General features: G+C 40.5%; 1 protein-coding gene across 4 annotated transcripts in view; it reads left to right on the top strand.

The window, feature by feature from the left end:
• The window catches only part of Sorcs1 (sortilin related VPS10 domain containing receptor 1), a 477,578-nt gene that overhangs the window by 438,670 nt on the left and 14,678 nt on the right, over positions 1 to 24,230 (top strand). For all 4 annotated transcript variants that reach the window (XM_077798467.1, XM_077798468.1, XM_077798470.1 and 1 more), the window contains exons 22-24: positions 5,258 to 5,370; positions 9,408 to 9,539; positions 18,423 to 18,522. In XM_077798467.1, the coding sequence (XP_077654593.1) occupies positions 5,258 to 5,370; positions 9,408 to 9,539; positions 18,423 to 18,522 (345 nt within the window). The remainder of the gene's footprint in view (positions 1 to 5,257; positions 5,371 to 9,407; positions 9,540 to 18,422; positions 18,523 to 24,230) is intronic.

The following is a 24,230-nucleotide window of genomic DNA, read 5'->3' as shown; positions in this document are numbered from 1 at the left end:
AGTGCCTGTCTTTGCTGATCTGTCCCTGCCCCCATGCTCAGGTGAGGATGTCTGGTACCATAGCACTGGGAGTCCTTCTGGCTTAGACTTTCACCTGGACAACTGAGAAAGAGCTGAGATGATTCTGGTCTCCTCCTTTAGGGAAATTTGATTCACCAACAAAACTGTGGCCACAGGACCCAGAAGGAGTTTGTTCTGTGTTTTTTTCTTTTTTTTTTTTAAGAGAGAGAGAGAGAGAGAGAGAGAGAGAGAGAGAGAGAGAGTTAGTTTAATTTTCAGTTTTCAGTGGACACAGCATCTTTATTTTATTTTTATATGGTGCTGAGGACAGAACCCAGTGCCCTGTGCATGCCAGGCGAGCACGTTACTGCTTGAGCCACATCTCCAGCCCTGTTCTGTGTTCTTGAAGTTGGTCTGAAGCACTTAGACTGTTGGCTCACTCACCTCAAGTGGAGCAGGCTGGGTTTCATTATGAGTAAAGCCGGTTCATTTCACTTGAGATGCTGGTTGCATTTGAATAGCTAAAACCAGTTCTAAAAGAAAAGAGCTAATGCCGCGGCATATTTTGAAAGTTTAACTTTAAGAGAAATCTTCCATTATCAAATTACTTTTAAAAATCTCTTTCAAAAGTCAGCATTTAAAAAAATATATAAAAAACAGAACAAACAAAAAACCCTCTGCTCGACTAAAAGCAAAGCAAAGGAAGGGTCATAATAAGTGGATGTCACTCGTAGCAGTAGACTGGCTATTGAACAATCTGATGTACGGAACAATTTTGTGATCAAGGTGGGAAATTGAATGTGGTCAAAGCATCAGATGGAATGAAAATGTGCTGAAATGGAAAAGTGTGATCATTGCTTGGAAATGGGATATAAAAACAATATCCAGATTGATACCATTTTGGTAAGTTTTTTTTTTCTGCATAGAAAGCTGTTCAGGTGGATATGAACCAGGTGTTATCAGGAGAGGGTAAAAAGGCAAACATTTAATATTAATATGGAAGGGGTACATATACATCACAGAATAGTTGGAAAAGAGGATTTAAAATTAGGTGAGGAAAGTATGTGCTGTGCCAAAAGAGAGAACAAGAAAGAAAGAAAGGCCGAGAAAGGGCAGCAAGGACCCCAGTTCTGTAAATTAATTGATTCTGATGAGATAATTTGGGACTTCTTTCTGTGGAGAGTCAGGTTTTGTTTTTCAGTTCTCATCTTGCCAGTTTGATGTTCAAAACCTGAAAATCATTTGTAGGCCACTTGAAGCATGTCTGAGGACCCAAGGGCCAAGAACACTATTCCATGCATGGCCGGCCGGGGATTAGATTTCATGATTTTTCTTCTCTCCCTTCCTCCTGAAGAGACTTGATCAGTCCAGACAGTAGCAGGAAGTAAACAAGGGCTGAGAGTTTCCTAACTAGGCCCCATCAGTGAGTACGGCCTCTCTGCCAGGTGGCCAGAGAGTGGCTGTGTGCAGTGGGGAGAACTTTTGCTTCTCTTTCCTCCCCCACCTCTTTTCTTGGTCCCAGGAAATGCATTTAATCTTCTTCGTATCAAGCCTACTACCAGGCAGGTGATATTATTAGTGCTTTTCTCCTGGGGGTACATAACTTGCCCCACTTAGTAAGAGGTAGAGTTGGACTTCCAACCCAGACCACCTAGTCCCAGGGCCCATGGTCTGAAATCACCCTGATGGACTGACTTTGGTTTCTTTTCCATCGGATGCTCTTTTTCCTCTCTCTGCCCCTTCTGGATGTCACAGGCTGCACTAATGGCGCTCAGCCATTAGCCTGACAGATGTCCTCTTGGTTAAGTGTATGGGTAGCCTCCTCTTTAGAATCACAACAAAAACCTTAAATCTGGAGGGGTTTTGGCCTTTTCTTATCAGGTGTCATTTTACAGATAGGAACTTGAGCCCCAAATATGGATGATTACTGGTTTAAAGTCATTTCTGCTATTTAATGATCCAGCAATGGTCAAGGTGAAGGTGATAATAACTAACATTGATGAAGCACTTACCACCTGTATCTGTTCTAAGCACTTGATGTATATGGACTGTTTTCTTGAATCCTTTGAACAGACAAGAAAAAAAAACTGTAATCATCACTGTTTTACAGATAAGCAAACATGAGATAAGTGTAATGAATAAACAGCCTAAGAATTCTGAACCCAGAGGGCAAGTTTCTGTGTACCTTCTACCCCACTGCTGTTCTTCTTCCTCTTTCTGCAGTCTCCTTAAAGGAATCATCCAAGGGTGACTCACTTTACATAAAATGCATTCTCTCTCTCTTCATTAAAGATTTCAGCAGAGGAAGTGGTCTCCCCCTCCTTTAACCAAATTCCTGAGCCACCAACCATCCTTAACTCATCTTCAATCAAATGAGTTATCCAAGGTGTCCTACACATGATTTGGAATTTTTAATGACAAGTGTGACTTATTAAGGAAGAATCACACCAGACAGAATTAAACAGGCAGGATTGAACTCCACTGAAACAAAAGGCAGAAGATCCCAACATGCTGGGATTAGCTAATAGGAAAATACTGGAGAATATTGAGGAGTACACGGAGTTATCAGTGTGATTAGTCATCTGCTTGAATGAATGACCCTTTGAGGGAAGTTAGTTTCCCATCCTCCCTCATAATCAAGGAGACAGGGAAACCTTTATTTCTTGATGATAATGAACCCTTTCCTGAGTTGTAGCAGATTAGAATCTTTAGCATCTCAGTGGGGTAGAGAAAGAAATTACAGCTGCAAGTTATTTAGAGTAAATGCTCAAGGAAAGGGAGGTCGGGGCCTCCCGTTAGACACCTGTCTAAAGCTTAGTCAAAGGGAAGAGGATACCGTTATGGTCAGAGGAAGAAGGCATTCCACAGAGAAGTGGATGGAGGGGCTGGAGATGCAGCCCAGTAGCAGATGCTTGGCCAACATGCATAGCATACAGGAGGCCCTGGGTTCAATCCCCAGCACCATAAATACACAATAAAACAAAATTTGGCTACCTGGAGTAACCCCCAATAGAATGAAAGAAAGAAAATCTAGTTTGCATTATTTCCATTAATTTGCTCCTGCATTATTTCCATTAATTTGCTCCAGGGTATGGGTTTGCCTTTAAATAAAACATGCAAATGCTCTTTCAGCACCTGCAAAAGAGCTATATTTCTGGAGTTTGCTTGAAGTCCTCCCACAGGCAGCCCCTGTTAATTGAATAAATTCAGCCACACCATCACCACTTCTCAGCCGTCATCATGGAGGCAGCTGTATCATCCATGTCCTTTCACTAAGGTGAATACTGTCCCATGTAGATAACTCTCTAGAGCTTGGTGAGAGGTGCAGAGAAAATGAGAGTGACATAAATTTATACCATCAGAGCTGCAAAGTTATGACTCAGTGGGTGCATCCTCAGTGCCACGGTTTACCACGCTGCTAATTAACATGCATTTCGTTATTTTCCATCAGAACTGAATCAGTGATATTCGCCTAGGTGACCAGTGACTCATAAAATAGTCAAGCTTTGAAAAATATGTCTTTGGAATCAGGTTACTGCCATAAATTCACATCTTATAATGTAAGCGTCTTCAAAGCATGTGTTTGATAACCCATCAGCATCATTAGGAAGTGCACGAGGGGGATTTTATGTCTCCTGAATTTATAATTGATACCAGTGACATCGCTTAGCCCCTACTGAAACCCAAGGACATGCTTAAAATAAAGACTGTGTACTGAAGAAGTAAACATAGAAATAACAGAGAGCCTTCGCTATAATTTAATCATTTATTTATTCAATAGACATTTACTAATTAAATGTCCCAGAGATAATAATTGAAAACCTACTATGTTCTAGCACTCTCTCACAGCCAAGAACATAGTCCCTGCTCTTAATCATTTTACATTCCAGTTAGGGGTACATGTAATGAAGACAAATTAAATAATATTAGGTATAAAGAAGACAAACAGGATCCAGAGATGGAGGGTACCTGGGGCTGGTGAACAGGAGGCTGCCTGAGGTCAGTTGGTCAGAAAGTCTGCTAGCAGACTAAATAATGAGAAGAGCTACATGCTGTGATATGGAGAGGCAGAGGTGAGCTGGGGTAGGAGAGTAAGTCTACACCAGGGTGTGGGGAACAGGAAGGCTTGGTAAGACTCTAAACTTCACTGTGGAGTCACTCACAGGTTGTAGGGGAGAGCTTACCTGAGTGTGCCCTTTGGCAAACACTGTCCTGTGTTAAGATATAGAAGCCATAAAAATGCACCCTAGAAACTTCCAACTCTGGGAAGCAAAACTGACAAGCCCTGGATGCTGTGCTCCAGAATTCCTCGCTGTCATGGGCCTGGCTGCTGCTTCTAGGGATGGGTCCCAGCTAGTGATGGGGGTTTCAGGGGTACCGAGGCTGGCCCATTCCTGGGACGCAGGGGACTCCTTTGCAGGTCAGCTTTGGTTCAACATCTCCCAGTACTTGCTGAGCCTTCTGCATGCTGCAGGGCAGTCACCAGCCCTCTTCCTCTCTTTCACAGCCCTGCATGCCTGTGAGCTGATGGCACTCCATGCCTCCCCTGGGTCCCTCCTCGTTTTCTCCCAAAGATGATTCTGTTCATAAAAATCTTTGCTTGTTTAATCCCCAACTCATTTCCTGGAGGATGCAGATGAACCCAGGCCTAATTCAGGGGTTACACAAAAAGCGAACACAGTCCTCAACATAAGGAGCTTAAAATTCCTTTCAATGAAACTTCTTTGCAGACAAAAGATAAAGTAACTATAATAAATAAAAGTATATAATTATATAACTATTGTTATACAATGATATGATAAAAGTATGTGAAAAACATAGTAGTTTCATTAAAAAATTAAAATGTTTGGGGTTTGGTAGAAAGGTCAGTTGGGAAAGCTTAAACTAGAGCTTGAAGCTTTGTGGAAAGACATTGGGGTGAATGGGCATTCCAAGTGGAGGAAGAGGACAGGCAAAGGCCCTGGGGTCATAAGTATATCATGTATTTAGAGCCTTAAGGTCAGTTAGTATCTAGGAAGGCAAAGTCTGGAACTAGGGATAATAGAGTCTACAGAGCTAGGCGTGATCCAGAGTCCTAGAATTCGGTTTATAAAGTAAGGAACTAATGAGATACCAGGGACAGGGATAGAAAATTTTCTTTCTCTGGTGAGTGTGAAAGGAGAGGAGCCTCCATGAGGGCTTTGCATCAAATACAAAGTTTATGCTGCTTGACTAAAGTACCTGACTTCCAGTAATCCACCTGCTGTTGTATCCCCAGAGGAATTCCGTTCTCTTCGCTTGTCCTTTTCTCCAAACCTGGATGACTACAACCCGGACATTCCTGAGTGGAGGAGAGACATCAGCAGAGTCATCAAAAAGTCCCTGGTGGAAGTGAGTGCCAAGAGTTCTTCTCTCATTTGCACACATTTTCTCTCTGTCCTTGGAGAACTTTATGGAAGAACATCTAAGAAGGGACAGGAAAGAGAAGGAGCCACAGGAAGCTAGTTCCGAGGTGTGGTGTCATCGGTGCTAAGCCCTCACATGCAGGCCTGTGGCAGGCACCAGGGTAAAGAGCAACCGTGACAGTCATGAGGTGCTTGTCCCTCACAGAGTTGATTCTGCTCAGAGTTCATGATGAGGCCTTTAGTGTAAGATGAGCCCCTGTGCACAATAATGGAGGGGCACGTGCTCAAGTGTCCTTGTGGGCAGGTGTAATTACTAAGAGCAGCCTGGGTGCCAGCCCCACACTGTGTGCAGTGAGGACTCATACCTGATGGTGGGTCACATGTCCTGCTTCTCTTAAAGACATTTCCCTCCTGTACCAGTATCGAGGGGAAGCTATTACTATTTTCTTCTCATAGATGAGGCAACTGAGGTTCAGAGAAGTTAGAAGACTTTCATAAACTCTCACAGCCAATAGGTGACAAAGCTTCAGAATTGAAATGAAGGGCCTGAGTCCAGTGTCTAGGGTTTTGTAATGCAACATGATCTCCTGAGGTTTTTCTAGGAGCATCCAAGAGGGTACACTTTATCCCTCCCTGAGCAGATGTTCCTAAAGAGTGGGTAAGACACCCTTTGTGGGGATACCATCTTCCCCGACCTACTCCACTGGCAGGAGTGAGCACAGTGGGATAGCTGCTTGGACTAGGTGCACAAACCCAGGACAGTAGGCACGAGCTGTCTTTTCCTGAGGTTCTGAACCCACACAGAAAATCAGTTTAAGTTTCTGTATATCCTGCTCCCAACACATGTCATCACTGATGGAAAATCGTGATATAATAAGACATTCAGAGAACCCTGGTCAGAAAAGAGATCCCAAATCAGCCTCTCAGCATTCCAGTCCTCACACCATGACCTTTATTGACATTTGTTTAGCACTTAAAATATTCTAGACCCTCCCGTCAGTGCTTCATACTGTTTAATGTTAAATACCAAGGATAAGCCTATGGCATTGGTATGAAGCCTGTACTCCTTTTACAGGTATAAGAGGCATCCAGGAACTTGCCCAAGGTCATGCCGCTACAAATTCAGGCTCAGACCTTCAAGGCTAGAATCTCCATTTTGTGGTTTCCTACTGTTCCACAGTACTGCTGTCTATTGTCTTTCTTCAAGGAGAAACAGGGAGGGAAGCCATACTGGGGTAGAGAAGGGGGATCTTCATGTGTCTCCTGGTAATTGCAGTCCAGCTCTGTCTCCATGGCTTCACCAGGCATGCCATTACTGAAGCTTCAACACTATGGCCACCAGGAAGAGCAGCTACTAGACTAAGGACTTTCTGCCTTTGGAGCCATCTGTCCCTGGAGTGACAATTGGTTTCTTTCTCCTGCTCTTCAAGTGAGATGACTTACAACTTTCCATGAACCCACAGCCCACCTGGTTAACTCTGCAACCTTCTAGGGACATGGGATCCCCTAGGGACCTAAGAATCCCAGGCAACAATCCAAACCCACTAGGTGATTGTGGGCACCAGCTCAGGCACCAACTCAGCAGTGATTAGCCTTCTGGGATGATTTCTCTTCACATTATCTAGAGGTCAGATGCCCTGGGCCGCCTCCTTCCCACCAGCTGTCCAGTAGGCCAGAAACCACTGCTCATCAGTATTCCTAAGGCTGCTGCATATTATAATCAGCTAAACAAGAATAAATGTGTTGCTCAGCATCCTTCAGGACAGGGTGGGGGGGTGGTGGTAATATCTTCTAGTACCCAAAACTCTCCAGTTACTCCATCCCAGTAGGCAGCTGATCCAGCCTGTGGTCCCCTGGAACCCTGTCTTTGAGATCAGCAATTACACTTGGCTACTTTCCTAAGTCTTAAGGGACACATTGCCAAGTGTGCCCTAAGAATCCCTATAAAATGTACAACTTAGAGTCGGTTTATTGGCAGTTTTCTTCCTATTCATTTATGTGACAGAATTTGGTATAAAATTAGTGGTCCATTCCTCATCAAATTGGCTTTTGCTATTGACATATCATGATGAAATCTTTAATTAAATGTCATTCAGGAAGCATTTTTGTTATAATGAGGATGATTTAATTTAATCTCTGAGTTTACAATCTAATAGGGGCATTAAACAGCATGTGCTCAGCTGTAATGGGAGCTGGTTTGTGTGTGTGTCAGAAGAAAGGAGGCCTAGAGTTCAGGTTACCGTCACAGGCTTCACCGTGAAATGCAGCTTCATAAGCATCACAGCCTCTTCCTAAAAGCCACTATTTCACCTGCCCTCAGGGTGGAGATAAGGACACATACCTAGATCCTGGGGTGGAGATAAGGACACATACCTAGATCCTGGTTCAGGAGAGACTTGTCTTAGCTGCTAGGGAGCGGTGGGCAGAGGCTTTACCTGCCTTGTCCTGCATCATGTCATCTCACAGGGTAGCTCCAGTCGAGTGATGCACAGGTATGGTTGTACACACAAAGTCCTGGCTATCTCAGCCCAACCTACAAAAACTCTGAAGGCCAGCCTGTCTCCCCACAGGTCCTTTGAGGCTGTCACTGGACCTACATGGCTGCTCAGTTCCTCCCCTGTCCACGCCTGCTAACCTTCCCTACCCCATAGGTGTTATTCTCAAGCTCTTCTTACTAAGTTCCCTGAACACTAAACTCAGAGTGAGCATCCTGAGGCACCAACCTGTGATGTGATTTTTTTTTTTTTACCATCCAAGTAAGGTGGAACTATACTTGCTTGCTTTATTATTTATTTATTTATTTTGTATAAAACAATATCTATAGGTCACTTAGCAAAATTCCAGGCACACAATAAGGAATCAAATGCCTAGAAAATTTGTGACTACTTCAAAAAAGGTAGCTCCAAGACAGTCACCTACTTGAGAAACTAGGGACCGAGGTACTGAAATGTGTGGATTTGTAAATGACTCATGAAAGGTAAGCAGAGTTCTATCTGCAAACAGAGAGAAAAGACATCCCGAGGGAGGTGGCAGGCACACAGAGAAACACAGGTAAAACTTGATGGGGTGCACATAAAGATTGAGTTGGGATTTCAGTGGTGGATGTTTAAGTAAGAAGGAACCAATAGGAGCATTAGTGTGGAAGAAGACTTTTCAGGGTCTCATAGGATGATTGCTTGTAACAGAGTCAGGAGGGTCTAATACAGGAGGTGAGTGAAAGGCTTCGGGCTAGAGAATCTGGGAAGGGCCTACTTCCTGTCACCTTAAAGAGAATGAAAATGGCGGGGGGTGGAATGGCAAGTTCTTTTTTTGATACATTTGTTGGAAGTCCTAGGGAAAGAGCCAAGCAGTGTGTTCTGACTGACCATGAAGAGAGAAGGTGGGATTATGACTGCTGATCCTAGAACTGTGCAGAGAGAGGGATTGGGGGACACCCTGGGATATAAGCCTAAGGGAAAGCTAGAAAAAGGCAAAGAGGAAATTGAGTAATATCTCTAATTTTAAGAGAAGCGTGAGCACAGCAAGTGAAGGGCTCAGAGTGCTTCATGGAGTACGACTGGCCATCAGCTTCTGGTACTGGACAGAAGTGAACAGGAGCCCCTGAGGGCTGTCCTAGTTGGGTTGATAATTAGAATATGACTGGTGGATTTGAAGAGTATCTCCACTTGGGTGACGAAGGAAGAAGCTGGGTTAGCAGGAATGATGGCCTGGGGGTGCAGATAAAGAAGTTAGTAAGTGAGGGTCCCTGTTTTCTATTTAAGGAAATGTAGGCAGTGAGAAGATAAGTGATGGGTGAGTCTCACAGTGACAGAGCTGGGAAGAAACCTCTGTGGATCTCTCTGGAGTCTGCACTTGTGATCCAGGGGTGCCTCTCCTGTGCCTTCCTGCCAGGAGCACCCAGGCCTCTGCCTTCATGTCCCCCACACACTTCCCTGTATCTTCTGCCTCAACCCACACCCCAGCTGAATACCTGGTTCCTTTTCACCATTTTCTGCAGGACTCACCTGAGCCTCTCTTTCTCAGGCCACAGGAATTCCAAGCCAGCACATCCTGGTGGCAGTACTGCCTGGTTTACCCACCACTGCCGAGCTCTTTGTCTTGCCTTACCAGGATCCAACAGGAGAAAACAAAAGGTCACTGGAGGACCTGGAGCAGGTAAGTCCCCTAGCCACCATTTTCAGCTTCTGCTTGCCGTCTGGGTCGCCCCACTGCTAGTTCCACCATCACAGCAGCTCTGAGGGGTTCTGGGGAGCAGGGTCTGGGAGCACCACCTCTTCTGGGGAGTCTTCAGCTTTCTGGTTCTCCATTTCTCAGTCACACACTGGTGGCCCTAACTGTAGTTTCACCAAATCAACACAGGACCGAACTGCTCATACTGTAAAATACTCGGCAGCATTTATGATTAGTTAGAGAAATCTATGTGCATAGGCATGAAAGCATGCCCAAGACATTATGAGAAAAAAGCAAGTAGCTGATTGACACATGGACAAGAAGCCCACTTAGAACTTACTTGACTTCTTTCATTTTTGAGTGTCGTGGGAGTCCAATGACACCTTTTATAAAAACTACAACTTTGATTCAAACATTGATCCTGTGCTAAGATTGTATTCACAAAGATTGTGTGATATCTGCTCTAGAGCTCCTCTTCTGGCTATGTGAAGGTTCACCTTCTCTTCATTTCGTTCACTTCTGGAGTCTTACTGTGTGTGTGTGTGTGTGTGTGTGTGTGTGTGTCCTGCCCTCTTTGGTCATTTTGTATTTCTTTCTCATCCTTTTAACTTCAAAAGGCTCTTCTCCTTCTGTATTGAGGAAGATATTTTTCTCCTTTATCCATTCAACTAAAATGATTTGTCTTGGTCTGTTGTTCTCATAAAAACCTAAGGATTTGGGTTTCTCAATTCTTCCAGGAACATAGATTTTAAAAGGGATTCCTCTCAACCACTAAATAAGTACTGGATTTGGCTCCTCAAGAACTTGGAGCTTTTTAATTTACTTTGAATAAACCCATAATCCAGTCCCATGATCTCTAGTCTTCCAGGTTGGCCTACGAACTACAATACCCTTACTAACAACAACCCCAAATTAAAGCTCAGTCCACCTCTGAGCATATATTCTCCTTTCAGCTGCTATTTTCTCACCCATCAGAAAAATTGCCTCTCTAATTTTCTCTGTGTGTAAGTCATGAAGAACATAGCTTCCCAGAAGTCCCGGATGAACCCATTTCCTCTCAAGATGCAATTGGAGAGCAGGCGGCAGGTAACCTGTTGGATTTGCATCTGACCTTGCCCCCTACCATGCTAAGCTTCCCATTATATTCTACAAATTATTGTCTGCACTGTAATGTAATAGGAGAAAAAATGAATTATTTCTTACCACAGAATGCTGAGAACCTGAGGGGAAGTTAATCCTATCCAAGTTCTTTAGATATGGACATTTGCAGCTGTTCCTTTTCTGGAAATTTTAGGAGTTCTCTGTGAAATCCAGATTATAATTATTTTAAGTATGGGAGAGAGTCCAGAGATAGAGCCAGATATTTTCCCAGGCATGACATCATCCATGCATTTCTATGTTTCATACTGCCCCCCCCCCTTTTTACTGTAGTATTTTCTCAATGATTCCTTGAGGGGAAACATGGAAAGAAGGGTCTATTTGTTAAACATGTTTATGCAGGATGTGTCTTGCTTTGACTGCCGATTTTCTTTGGACTTCTTTCCCTCTCTTCTCTGTCTCTTCTGGGTGCTTCCTTCACAGAGGCACACAGGTTGCTGAGGGAAGGTACCCAGGCAGCCTGAATGAGTCATTGAAAAACCATTTTATCAGAGATCTTAAGGCAGCTGACTCATTTGAAGAAAGACTGTGCAACATAGAACCCAGCACCCATGGGGGGCATCAGCCATTTTGGTAGAAAGATCACAAGTTTAGAGAAATATAAACCAGGCTTCTAGTTTCAGCTCTGATATCCATGTGTCTATTTCATAGTGGAGGAAAATAAGGAACAGAAAAGTTAAATGGTGTAGCCAAAGTCACAGCGATTCCATAGGGTGTTTGAGAAGATGAAATAAATAATACAGTTGGGGAACTTGCTTGATAGAAGATATTCCATAAGTGGCAAGTTGATAATAGCTATATTTATGCTTATTTTATAATAGGAAGAGATGTGGAAATGCAAATTCAAAGTTAAGGCTTATTAACCAGGCACGGTGGCACATGCCTGTAATCCCAGGGGTTCGGGAGGCTGAGGCAAGAAGATTATGAGTTCAAAGCCAGCCTCAGCAACAGTGAGGTGCTAAACAACTCAGTGAGACCCTGTCTCTAAATAAAATACAAAATAGGACAGGGGACATGGCTCAGTGATTGAGTGCCCCCCTGGGCTCAAAAAAAAAAAAAACAGCTAAGTCTTATTAAATGGACATATAGTCAGGGACGTATATTGGAAGAGAGTGTGGTGAGTAAGCAAGAAAAAAAATTAGTGAATAGGATTGTACAAAATGGAGACAAAAACAAGGACAATATGAAAAGGCAAGAATGTATATTAATGATGTGAGCCCATGTAAATTATGCAGGTTTAGAACAGAAGACTTACTTATATCATTTTAAAAGAAAATAGGATACCAAGCTAGAGATTGTAACTCTGATTAAGGAAGATGGCTGCAGTCTGTTCCAGGACTCAAACCAAAATAAACATGATGACCACACAGAACCCCTGAGAAATTGGTGTCTTGGTTATGCATAACATTATTACCCTGATAGAAAGTACAGTAAATCAACTTTTAAAACAACACACTTCTGGAGGGCCTATGAAATGGGCTGCCCACTGGAAACCTGTAATTTTCAATCTAGGTGGATCTTTCGAGCCTCTTCTCTGACTTAGTCTCTTAAATAACTTTCTGGAGAAAGCAAGTGAGCTTATGAACTCACTTAATTTAGAAGTCCAGAGATTCAGTCCCAGCATGGATGAACTCAGAGCCATTCAGAAGTGTCTACAAATTGCTTCCTTCTCTCTCTCTCTCTCTCTCTCTCTCTCTCTCTCTCTCTCTCTCTCTCTCTTTTCCTTACTACCATATGTGAAGCCTGTTTTGGAATGAAGCCAGCACATAGAAAGCAAGGATGGCCACAGCCAGCACCAGCTGCTATGTGGCCATTTTGTCAACTCCATCCCACAGACAGCACCAGCCATAGTCCTGGTTTTGCAGTTTTCACCACTCCAGCCTGGGTGAAGTGGGATCTCTTATCCATTCCCTGAAGGATTGAACAGTGACTACTCCAGTGTTTTATGTGCTCTTCACCTCATGGGGTTAGGGCAGCCCTTCCTGAACCAAATGGGCTGAGAGCAGGGCACTTGGTCCCTCACAGAAAGATGAAGGGGGAGGGAGAAGGTCCACTGGGCAGGCAAACACAACTGACTTTCAATACAATGAAATACATACAAATTAAAAAAAAAAATGCACAGCAAATCCAAACAACAGAAATGAACCTCTCCCTTGAAGATTATTCTAAATCTTGGAGGAAACTTGGGAAGGGCTGACCTCATTCCCTCTCCTCATGCTTTGGCCTCCTTCTTGTAAACCTAAGTGTGCAGAAGCCCAGCAGGGAAGAACAAGGATCCTGGCCAGCAGGCCCTGAAGAATGGGAGGTAAAGACCCAGCAAAGGCCCTGGACTCTCCTCCCTGAGCTTCCTTTGGGAGCTTTCCCAGGAGAGCAGAGATGCTGGCTTGGATTGAGCTATCTTTTCTGTGAAATAAATTGAAAATTCTTCCCTGTGATAGTACTTGATGCTGTTATCAGGATCATGCGGGCTGGGTTAATCAAGTGACCTTCTTCCAGAAGGGTTCCAACCAGTCTTTTTTTCAGCTCTCTAGCAACTGAGAAAAGGCTCTCTTGCCCTCGGTGGCCTCTCTAGGGGTAGTGCATCCTGCTGTGCTGAGGCCAGATGCTCAAGGACAGAACAGGCTCTGCCTTTCAGGCACCACATTTCCCTGCTTTCTTCAAGTCCTCAGGGGTGATGAGTCTGCACCCATCTCTCCTGATGGGAGGAGGGAAGGCCACAATGCTCAGGGAGATTTTTTGTGATGCTGTTCTGGGGCGATGATGTTGTTTAGTGTTGTCTTTCAGAATCCTTAAAGGCTATGAGAATGTTTAAAAGGAACAAAAAAAAATGTCCATGTAAAATGTCAATCACAATACATTCCCTTGTCTGTTTGTATTAATTTTCACATTTGACAGATGGCAGAATACAAAATCAAAGGGAGAAAGCAGAGGCAGATATAAACATAGAATAGACTATTGGCAACATTTTAGAAAACTAAAGATTCACTATGAAATGTAGTTAATACTTCCAGGTTGTATTCGATACCCACCTGGTCTACTTTCTTTGTCCTGAATTTTTAATGTGAAGATTTGGATTACAAAGGTACTCTGGAGTTCACAAGGGAAGGTCACTGAAATAGGAAACTATAACTAAAAGTAGAGTAGGTAAGAAACAGACCTTTTTGGGGGAAGAAGTTTAAAACTGGTGATGCAGAAAGAATTATTAGTGGTTGATTTGTTTCTTCTTGTACATCATCCAGGAAACTCCTTCAGCATTTTCATCAAGCTGAATCTTCTCTGATAAGAAAGAATTGGATTGCGTGAACTGTGTTAACTCGTAGGTGGCATTTGGCTGCATTGCCTCCCTGTGATTTAATCCTGACACTGTGTGGTGTAAGTTGGGGAAAATCTTCCTCCATTGAATATAAGAGAAAGATTCCTCAAATGCTATTTGAAGGGACCTTAAAATGTGACAGCATTAGGATTGACCAAGTGGATCAGCTCTGAGGTCATCTCAGGCCAGGCTCCGTCTCAATTATCTTGCCACAAATGCTTTTTTATGTTCATTAGGGTTTGTGCTCCTCATACCAACATCATGGATAAGCGTTATATTTTGGCCAAGGTTAGCCTTATAGTTGATAAATTTTCCAAACCCATTTTTAAATCTATATCTTCACCTGATGCCACTTCTTTGTGCTCCACGTTCTATAAATGTGCCAAATGCTCTGTTGATCTTAAGCTTATATGTTTTCATGTTTCAATGATTGACATTTTTGTTCTGATAATCTGAGACTGCTTATCCCTAATGAATTTAATTAAAAGTGGTTTAGATTTGTGTAGTCATCATCACAGGTGTTGACTAAATGTTTCCAGCCCACTGCCTTTGTGTTGCAGTGTAGGATCATACCTGTGCATCTCTTCTGATTGGGCAGAGCCACAGGTCTTATTCAGGCCAATGAGTTAGGATTGGAAGTGATACGTATCACTTGCGGTCTGAAAAGTTCAAGTGCCCATAAGCCTTGAGAACTGTTTTCTCCTCCCAAGGCATAGCAAATGGAAATGTTTAAGATGGCTGCTCCACCAGCCTAGTTCCCAGTGTGATCATTAAGAAATATCTATCTACAGTGAATATGTTACCACGTGTGAGCAAAAAGTATGCCTTTATTGTTTCAAGCCTCTGAGAAGTTACCATGCTTTCTTCAGCCCACCCTAGTTGATCTTCATCTTTTATGCACTTGATCTTCATCTTTTATGAAGAAGGCAAGAAGAAAGTTGGTATTTTTCCTCTAGCAGGTCCCTCTAGCCTTTATCCTATTTGTATTGAATCCCCACTGTCCTCTGATGTGGTAATTTAACTGAAGTGTGGGCTACATTTGAATCATGTGCATAGTCTACCTAATAAGTAGACACTGGGAATAATTTGCTGTTTCTTTGACCATGATTGTTTAGCTACAGTACAGTAGGAAGTGAACTGTGTAGGAGAGCAGCATCAGGAAGATGTCAGTACAGAGGATAAATGGATAAATGAAATTGGCTAAAAAATATGCATTCTTTAAGGCTATGAACACCAAAACCTTTAATCAAGCTCATGTTTTGGTTTTAATTATTGGGATGTACTTGCTAAGAATTTGTGTTTTGTTTTCCATGTATTTTTAGTGGTGCATTATAGGAACACAATTTTACAGTACAGAAAAAGAAACAGAAGTAAATTCTACCTGCTTTGGCAGGTTCACTCTCCCAGATATTACATATTGTTTCACTTGGATCTTTATCAGGCCAGTGTTTTTGATCTGCTCATTTAGGTCTTACCCTGCACCTCTCTGTGGATTGCATTTATTGTACTCTTCTCAAAGCCCAGATGCTCCCAAATATTACAAGTGGTACAGATTAGTGAAAATAATGTGACAGTCCTGAGATTAGGAATTGCCTATTCCTGTGGTCCATATTAGTCAGCTGACTTTGGGGATGGTATTTTAATTTGTATGCTTCACGGATGAATCAGAGATGACAGCAAAATTAATAAAATGAACCTTTCTTTTTTTTCTCTCTCCTAAGCCCACTTAGCCAGTACTTTCTCTACATATCTCCGGCTGTCTTTGTCAACTTGTTCACAGACTATTTTTTTAAATGAAAATTCTCTAGATTACAGGTCAAACAAAGCTGAAGTCTAGTCTCAATTCTTCAAATATGAACTGGGTAAACTTAGGTCTGTCCAGTTAGCTCTGTGTTCCACTCCACATAGACACCAGACATGTAGTATTAGGAATAACAGCCAGAAAGAAGCAATTTTATCAAAATAAAGTGCTCAATGCACATATAATATTCTTAAAAATATATGCAACCAGCTCATGATCTGACGCACACAATCCAAGATATGCATTTCTGCAAGTAACATAGTAAATATTTAAAATGTTGTCAAAATCTGTCAACAGTCTCACAGTAATTTATTTGAGTAGAAAAGTACATGGTTCTAATTGAGGCTATTCTTGTATGGAATGTAAATTTCACTTAGTTTTGTTTCTTATGCACAATTTCTTTCCCACAGAGTATGTGTTCTTTATTGAATGTCCTTTGATGCAAGTTAAATACATGAAATATACTTTCTGCTACCCGATGATTTTTGCCCAGCCTGCTTAGTTTTGTAAATGATACAGAAAAAACCAATGAAGCAATGCTAGGAACCAAACACGTCTAGGAAGTTAATCATTTTCAGAAGGGAGTTTCCTGAAGATTATAAATGAGAAGCATGCTATTCTGATAAAATCTATTTTCTGGTTTGCTTATTTATATTTCTCTCTTGAGGAAAAACATTTACAGGGATAAGAAATGAGTACAGCTTCACCTGGTTGAAAGAGGAAAGTCTTTCTCTTACAAGTACATTGTTCCCTTTTGTTTGTGATAATTTCTACATAAAAAGGTCAACTTTTAACTTGTTTACCACAAGTCTTTCATACTGAGTTAAAATAATTTTTATGCAATTACATATACAATTTTGTGCGTATATGTATGTATAGTAAATATTATTATATATGCATGTTTGTATTTCACAGACAAAACCTTTATTAAAGAACCATTGTCAGATTCCTATCAAGACCCTACCAATTGAATGATAAGAATAAGATAGGAGGGCTGGGGTTGCGGCTTAGTGGTAGAGTGCTTGCCTAGCACATGTGAGGCACTGAGTTCGATCCCTAGCATCACATAAAAATATAATAGCAAAATAGCAATAATAATAATAATAATATCCCAATAATCTTTAAAAAGAGAAAAGAATAGGCAGGAAAGAACCTTACAGGACATATAGGTAATCCATTTGATGGATTATTGATTAGAAATCCATTCCTCCTATAAACTGGAACCATTCTAGAAGATTGTCAGTACTCAAGAAAAGGAGTATCTTAATAGAGAGGGGAAAAAGTTGTTTTCAACATAGTTTTAAAAGTCTCATTTTTCTCTGTGGTTTGTCAAATGACAGCATCTGAGAGACTGGGATTACTCAAGATCCCAGGTGTCCATCCATAGTGCATGGAGAATTATCCCAGGCTCCTGTTGTTCAGCAGAGAAGTTCATCTTCAGGGCAATTTAGTTCTATTGCCAACCAGGGCACTCTTTAAGGGTCTGTGCTGCCAAACTAAGCCATCAGGCCCTGTTTAATTATTAAAGAGATCAAAAGTGTCATTTTGGCAACTCAGTGGAGAAAATGAAGCTCGATAAAAAGAAAAAAAGAGGGAAATGAAGAATTTTACTAGCAGAATGATGCTCAGAAAGCATCTATTTACATTTAAATAGTGTATCAAATAAAATATGGACTTTATGATTAAAACAGATTATTAAAAATAGATAAGGATACCAGATAAAAATAAGAGGAGGGTGATTATCCCTCATAGCTTTGCAGAAATTCTTCAAAAGTATAAGCAAAACTGAGTAAAAGTCTGCTCTAAACAACTGAATAGAATTTTACCATATCTATAAACCTTGCCTTGTACTATTTACCAAAAGTAAGTTCTGCACCCCATGGTCAGGTTCAATATTCCATGGTCCAGAATTCTATGGTTCTGTCCAGTTCACGTGCCGGCCCAAGGAGCAAATAGGATCACTCCCCCTGTTGGCCACATTTTGTGTTATGAATACACTTTGTTTCAACTATACAATTTATTATTTCATAAGAATAATATTTACCATTCAGTAGTACCCACAAAGTACCTCGTCTGGGAGAGCCATGGGATATGGTTTGGGGAAGGGAAGGAAAGGCAAATGAAATCTCATGAATCTCACCAGAATGTGTATATTGGGGTTGTGGCTTAGTGGTAGAGCTCTTGCCTAGCACATGTGAGACACTGGGTTTGATCCCCAGCACCACATAAAAAAATAATAATATGAAAAAAGAAGTTTCTATCTACTTCTTTTAAGTCCTTATGCATAACAAATGCTTTCTGAGAAAACTGAGAGTGACTTCTCTAAGGTAACACAGGGTAAGTTTTAAAAGTAGAAATGATCTTATTTGCTAATATCTTGTTTTGTAGCAATTAGGATGTAAAGTCTGGTCATACTTAAAAATAGTTCTATCTACATACTCCAGAATATAACTCAAAATCATATAAAACCTGCTTATACAATTTACAGGTATAATGTTGGGATACCTCAATAAGAATAGTAATATTTCTCAGCATTTTTATTCATGATCAGTGTTAACAGTTTTGGTCACACTAACTATAACACTTCTTCTTTCAGATATCAGAAGTACTGATCCATAAGCTCAACCAAAACTCAGTGCACTTTGAGTTGAAGCCTGGGGTCCAAGTTCTGGTCCATGCAGCTCACCTAACAGCAGGTCAGTTTCTGTGTCCCAGGACTCTGGCTAGTGGCCCCGTCAAAGGGAAAGCCCAGACCTTTGAAAAGAGGTGTGAAATTTATTTATTTATTTGAAGGCTACATGATGTCACCACTAATCTTAAATTTTTGGCACCAATTCTTTGAAGTTTACTTTCTTGATGGTTCTGCCTTAATGGGAACCAGTAGACAACAGAATAAGATGATGGTTCCTATGTCTTTGTCAAAAATGGTCAGTGAATCACTAAAGATTCATCTCCTCACATGATAACATTCTTCGTCTCAATGGAACTCTTGAAAATAACATTGATCTTATAAGTAACCTTTTTTTCCTTTCTTCTTTCTTCAAAGCCCTATTTTAAAATCATTCATCTTAAAAAGGATTTGCTTTCTTCAATGTGTTGCTGGTGAAATAGCAGAGACATAGAAGTCATGTAGGACCATAGTCAGGAGGGAAAATTCAAGTTGATCGTGATTTTGCAAGTCACTTAAAGTCACTGAGCTTTTGTCACTTCTGTAAAAAATTGGAGTAATCCTCCTTCTAAGGCTATAGAAAGATTTCAGTGACAAAACAAATAGTCTCAAGCATTTTATAAATAAATATAATTGTGTGTATTAACAAGAAAAAGAGCAATATTTATAAATTACTTTTTTTTAACAGAGTACTGTGCTGCCATTTAATGGAGTAAAAATACTTACAAAACTCATAATCTGATTATGGCATGGGAAAGTTTGATGGTAGCAGTGAGATGGTAGTGGGGCATGGATGATAGGCCATGGAGGTATCTTAATTGACTAAGGTGCATAAATATTTATATAAAGAGGCAAGAGAACATAATCTCTTGAGTTCCATTTTATTTTACATTTTTGCAACCAGGTCATTGTTTCAATTTTGTTCTAGTACTCACTGTGCAGGCTGAGATAATAGACTAAATTCAGTGTGCCTCAGAATTGATAACCTTAGTTTATCAGTGGATCGTGTGAGGATTGGGTTAATTCAGGTAATGCTTCATGGTTTTTTTTTATTTTAAATAACAAAATCAAAGTTATATAGGAAACTTAAAGCAGAGATTAATTGTATATAGTCAAAATGATACAGGGAATTTTATAAAAGTTGTCATCTTTGGGAAGCCTGAATTCAAGAGATCATTCCAAACACCAAAGAACTAGGGAAAGACAGCCACATTGAGGATGTAGAATTAGTGAGGACAAATCCCTAGAAGTCACTCTATGACTAGAGAAAGGCCAAGCAGATTGGCCACTGACCTTCTTTCCCTTGGATTTCATCTTTTTCTTTTTTTAGAATTTCATGGAAATTTTTGTTTTAAAAGTTCCATTGCATTAAGGAAATAAATATTTAGAAGTCATTGTTCATAGATATGCGACATGGAGGAGGAGTATGGATCATTCCAGGGTAAACACCTGTACTTACTTGAGTGGACTCTGAGAAGTCATCCAGACCTTTGAAAAGAGGTGTGAAATTTATTTAATTAAATTTTCTATTCTGTTCATAAGGCAGACTGGATCTCATAATCATCTCCTGTGGCAGGTGGAGCTACTTCCTCCCTATGAATTTAGAGGTTGAAAAGCAACTGAACCTGATATTCCATACTGAACTCTATTTGAAGGGATCACTATCTAGTCCATCTTTTGTGGTCTAAAATTTGCTTTATAGCATACTCAGCTTCTGAATGACGTCTTCAGGCTGTCTGTTGTGCTCGGCACTGGTGTGATTTATCAGAAAACCCTCCTTTTACCAGAATCATCTACCGGAAGGGGGAGCATCCTAAGTGAAGCTGGACAGACAGCTAGCCTCATGTTTCCAATTCTTCAACTCTGAAGGCTGCCAACATTTCATCATTCTTCTTTCTCTCATAGTTCTCTTCCATACTTTATTATTTCTGTTTGATTTTCATTTGACTTATTATTTTTTATTATGTGCCAAATACTGCTCAGATTATTGGGGGGGATTTGAAATATTAAATTAAATGCTATTTTATAAAATGTTCATGCAAGAAGAATTGAGTTAGAGCTGGGACCAAGTTAAAAAATAGGAATTTAAGAATTTGGTAATTAACTGAGACTGGTTTGGCCAAGACTTGTGTCAAGATTAGCACTTTTCAACAATTGAAACAAGGAAGCCAAATTTAAGAGGGTTCAGCTTCTTGTTTGAGATTGATTTTAAGTTAGAACTAGCTATCTGATTTAGAAAAACAATACAAAAAATATTTTAACAGGTGTTAGACTCTATCTACCAAAAGCAATAAAGAGAGTTCTCCTTTCACACATGGAAAGCCTGACACTTTGAATGAAGGATTTGTGGGATGAGATAATTGCCACAATTTTTCTCTTTCTTTGTTTTCTTTTTCTTTGGTACCAGGGATTGAAGCCAGGGGCACTCGGCCACTGAGCCACATCCCAAGCCCTATTTTGTATTTTATTTAGAGACAGGTTCTCACTGAGTTGCTTAGTGCTTCACCATTGCTGAGTCTGGCTTTGAATTCACAATCCTCCTGTCTCACTCAGCCTCCCAAGCCACTGAGATTACAGGCATGCACCACGGAACCTGGTTTTTCCACAATTTCTTTTAATTTGAAATGAACATATTCATTTTTGGGTGTCTAGAAGAGAAGCAGGAGGAAGTTTGAAGAAAAGGAGGAAGAGTGAGGAAGAATTCTCACTTCACTTCACCTTCTTTTCCCTTTCATCTCCCTTGTAGGGAGGGAAAATGATTTTTTTTGTTTTGTTTTGTTTTGTTTTAAGAAAAGGACCACTGTTTGCAACATTTCATGTCTCATAAGCAGGATCTCTAATACCTTCCCAGGGACCATTATAACATGCTGCTGCATTCCATTAATTGCTCAGCATATGTTCAGCAGTCCTGTTTTAAAAACATTCAAGCCAGAGTCTGTTGCCGGTGAGAACGGCAATTCATAATTTGGGTTGTCTCCAAGGGAAAAAGAACTGTCTCCTTTCAGGAATTCACTAGCCTTATTCTGGTTTTTAAATTCCGTTCCCTGTTTTCTTTCATGAGAATATAAGATAAGCATTTGCAGATACCTGAGGGTCATCCAAGATTGGTTTTGTTGGTTTCTTCCTACATGTCAGAAAATGTTTAGGAAATTCTCTTTGCAGGAGAGATTTGAAATTGCATGAAAATAGGAAGGAGATGAGAAACATGTTATCAATAAGTTTGAGGAACATGACCTCAATCGCTCCCTTAGGCATTTCTGACTTTGTGGCTGCCAGTGACCATGTTTAGGAGACAAAGTCTGGGGCATTACAGAATAATCCAGAGAGTTGGAAAGGGAGTAAAAACCATCATATGGGAATTGGACTGGAAGCACCGATGTTTTGACTAAAGTGTATCTTTGCTCATGCTATCCCTGATTGGAATATTTTTCCCAACTTCTTCACCTTTCTTCATCCCCCTATTCTATTTGTATTTTAAGGCTCAGCTCAATGCCAGTATTCACATAGAAACTTTCCAGAGAGCTTTGCCTAAATAACATCTTCCCCTGGTCTGAACTCACATGTATTTTTAAATATATATCTTTCTGATGATAATGGTCATGACCAATTGTTACCATAATTTTCATCATTCTTATTTAAATACTGTGGGTGTGGTTCATTGTATCTTTATATTGTCTTCATCATTGTACCTAGCAGAGAACTTGTACATAGCAGGTACATATTACTTTGGTAGCAATTAGATGTGTAATGAATGTATAACTGTGGCAATGTAGTCAAAATCTCATTCTCTCAGTTAGTTTTTAGATCCAACTTATTCAGTTGGGAATCATATTCCCTGTCACCAAACAACTGGTTTGTGGAGACTTGCATATATTTATCCAATAAGCATCCAGGGGAAACCCACCTCATTTTTCCCATATGGCAATAATTACATTGCTTATATGTGGCAAGCATTGGGAATGGGTAGGTTGAAGGAAAATTAGATTCATGCTCCCTAGATTTTTGTGTCCTAGAAAAAGATGTCTGAGAAAGACTCAAAGAAGGACCACCAAGAGGCTGTTGCTGAAAGAGAGTGAATCAAGTACAACTTATTAACCCTTATTCTATGTTCTGCTCCCATACAGGAGAGTTTCCAATATTAGAAATCAATGTCACATCATGATGGGGCTCCAGGTCACATACCTGTTATGGAACCATCCTCACCTTACCAAACCAACATTTTTTGTGACATTTCCCTTGCCTTCCCTCTCTCTCACTTATGCATTTGCCTTGCCCTTCTGAATTACATATATATGTATATATATATTACATATATATGCATGTATATATATACACATATATAAAATATATGGCATTTATTTATTTATTTATTTTGGTATGGGTGATTTATCTCAGGGGCACTCAACCACTGAGCCACATCCCCAGCCCTTTTTTTTTTTGTATTTTATTTAGAGATAAGATCTCAGTGAATTGCTTAGGACCTTGCTACATTGCTGAGGCCAGCATTGAACTCAGAATCTTCCTGTCTCATACTCCTGAGCTACTGGGATTAGAGGCATGCAACTCAACTTGAATAATATATCTTAAGAGCAGTGAAGTCATTTTAAGGGGGAATGTTTTCCAGTGATTCTGGAAGACTGATTCAAACCATTTGGTTTCTGTAAGTACTTGTGGAAGAACAAATCCCATCCATTAAGAAAATATTCATGAAATGCCAAAAGTTGTTTCATTGCTTCTGGTAATTTCAGATTTATCATCTTATGCCTCACATGACTCTAGGCCTCATTTTGCAATTATTACTTAAAACCTATGGTTTCTCAGAGGTCATGAAATGAGTTAGGACTCTCACTCCATACTGGCTAGACTTGAAGCACAGGTGCTAGCTAGTACATGAACATTCACTAATTGTAACTACAAAGAATAAAATAATATATTAGTTGCAGAAGGTTGGGTAAGGACGAGACTTTAGGTTGAATGGAAGTTCACCCAAAGGAGAAGCAATAAGCCTGCCAGGTTGAGAGGCTATTTGAACAACGTTGCAGCAACAACTGGTTTATGCATGAAATTATGCACTGTTTGATGTGGTTCAGGGCATCTAAACATGTGCTGTCAAATATTCATAGTTGGTGTGTTTATTGTAAGTAAATTATGACAAAGGGGAAGGGTGTAAAATTTCAAGGAACACAAATATGCCATTGTATCATAAACTTCATTGACCCTCATCCATGTGTACTAGTGAGGAATCTCATTAGTGTAGGTTGGAGATAGTAAAATATGATAAATGTGGGGAAAAGAAAAAGAAGTACAAGAAATAATTTTTTTAAAAAAAATAATGTTTGAATAATGGTCCACAATCCTTTCTCTTTATAACATAGATGTTTTCAACCCCATATGTCAAGAGATGGTAATTTATTTGATGGCAGTGAGGATCTAGCAGGAGAAGCCTCTTTCTTGGTTGTCAAAGAAGATAAGTTTGGTGGTTTATGTTGGGTTTGATGTCATAAAGCACATAAGTGAAACACCCCATCAGGAAGCTGGAAATCAGAGCTTGAAAACTCATGTGAGAAGATCAGGACCTGAAAATACATTCAACTTTGAGTTTAAATTTACCACCACCTACCAGATTCTCAGGTGAGGGGAATCTGCTGACAGGTGGTAAATTAAAGCCCTAATTTGCTGGTACAAATCTTTCAAGCTCCATCAAACTGCAATCTTTGATCTTATGGGCAGTCATGT

This window comes from Urocitellus parryii, chromosome 5 (genome assembly GCF_045843805.1).
Source record: "Urocitellus parryii isolate mUroPar1 chromosome 5, mUroPar1.hap1, whole genome shotgun sequence".
Taxonomy (NCBI): domain Eukaryota; kingdom Metazoa; phylum Chordata; class Mammalia; order Rodentia; family Sciuridae; genus Urocitellus; species Urocitellus parryii.
This window is presented reverse-complemented; position numbering and strand designations above follow the sequence as displayed.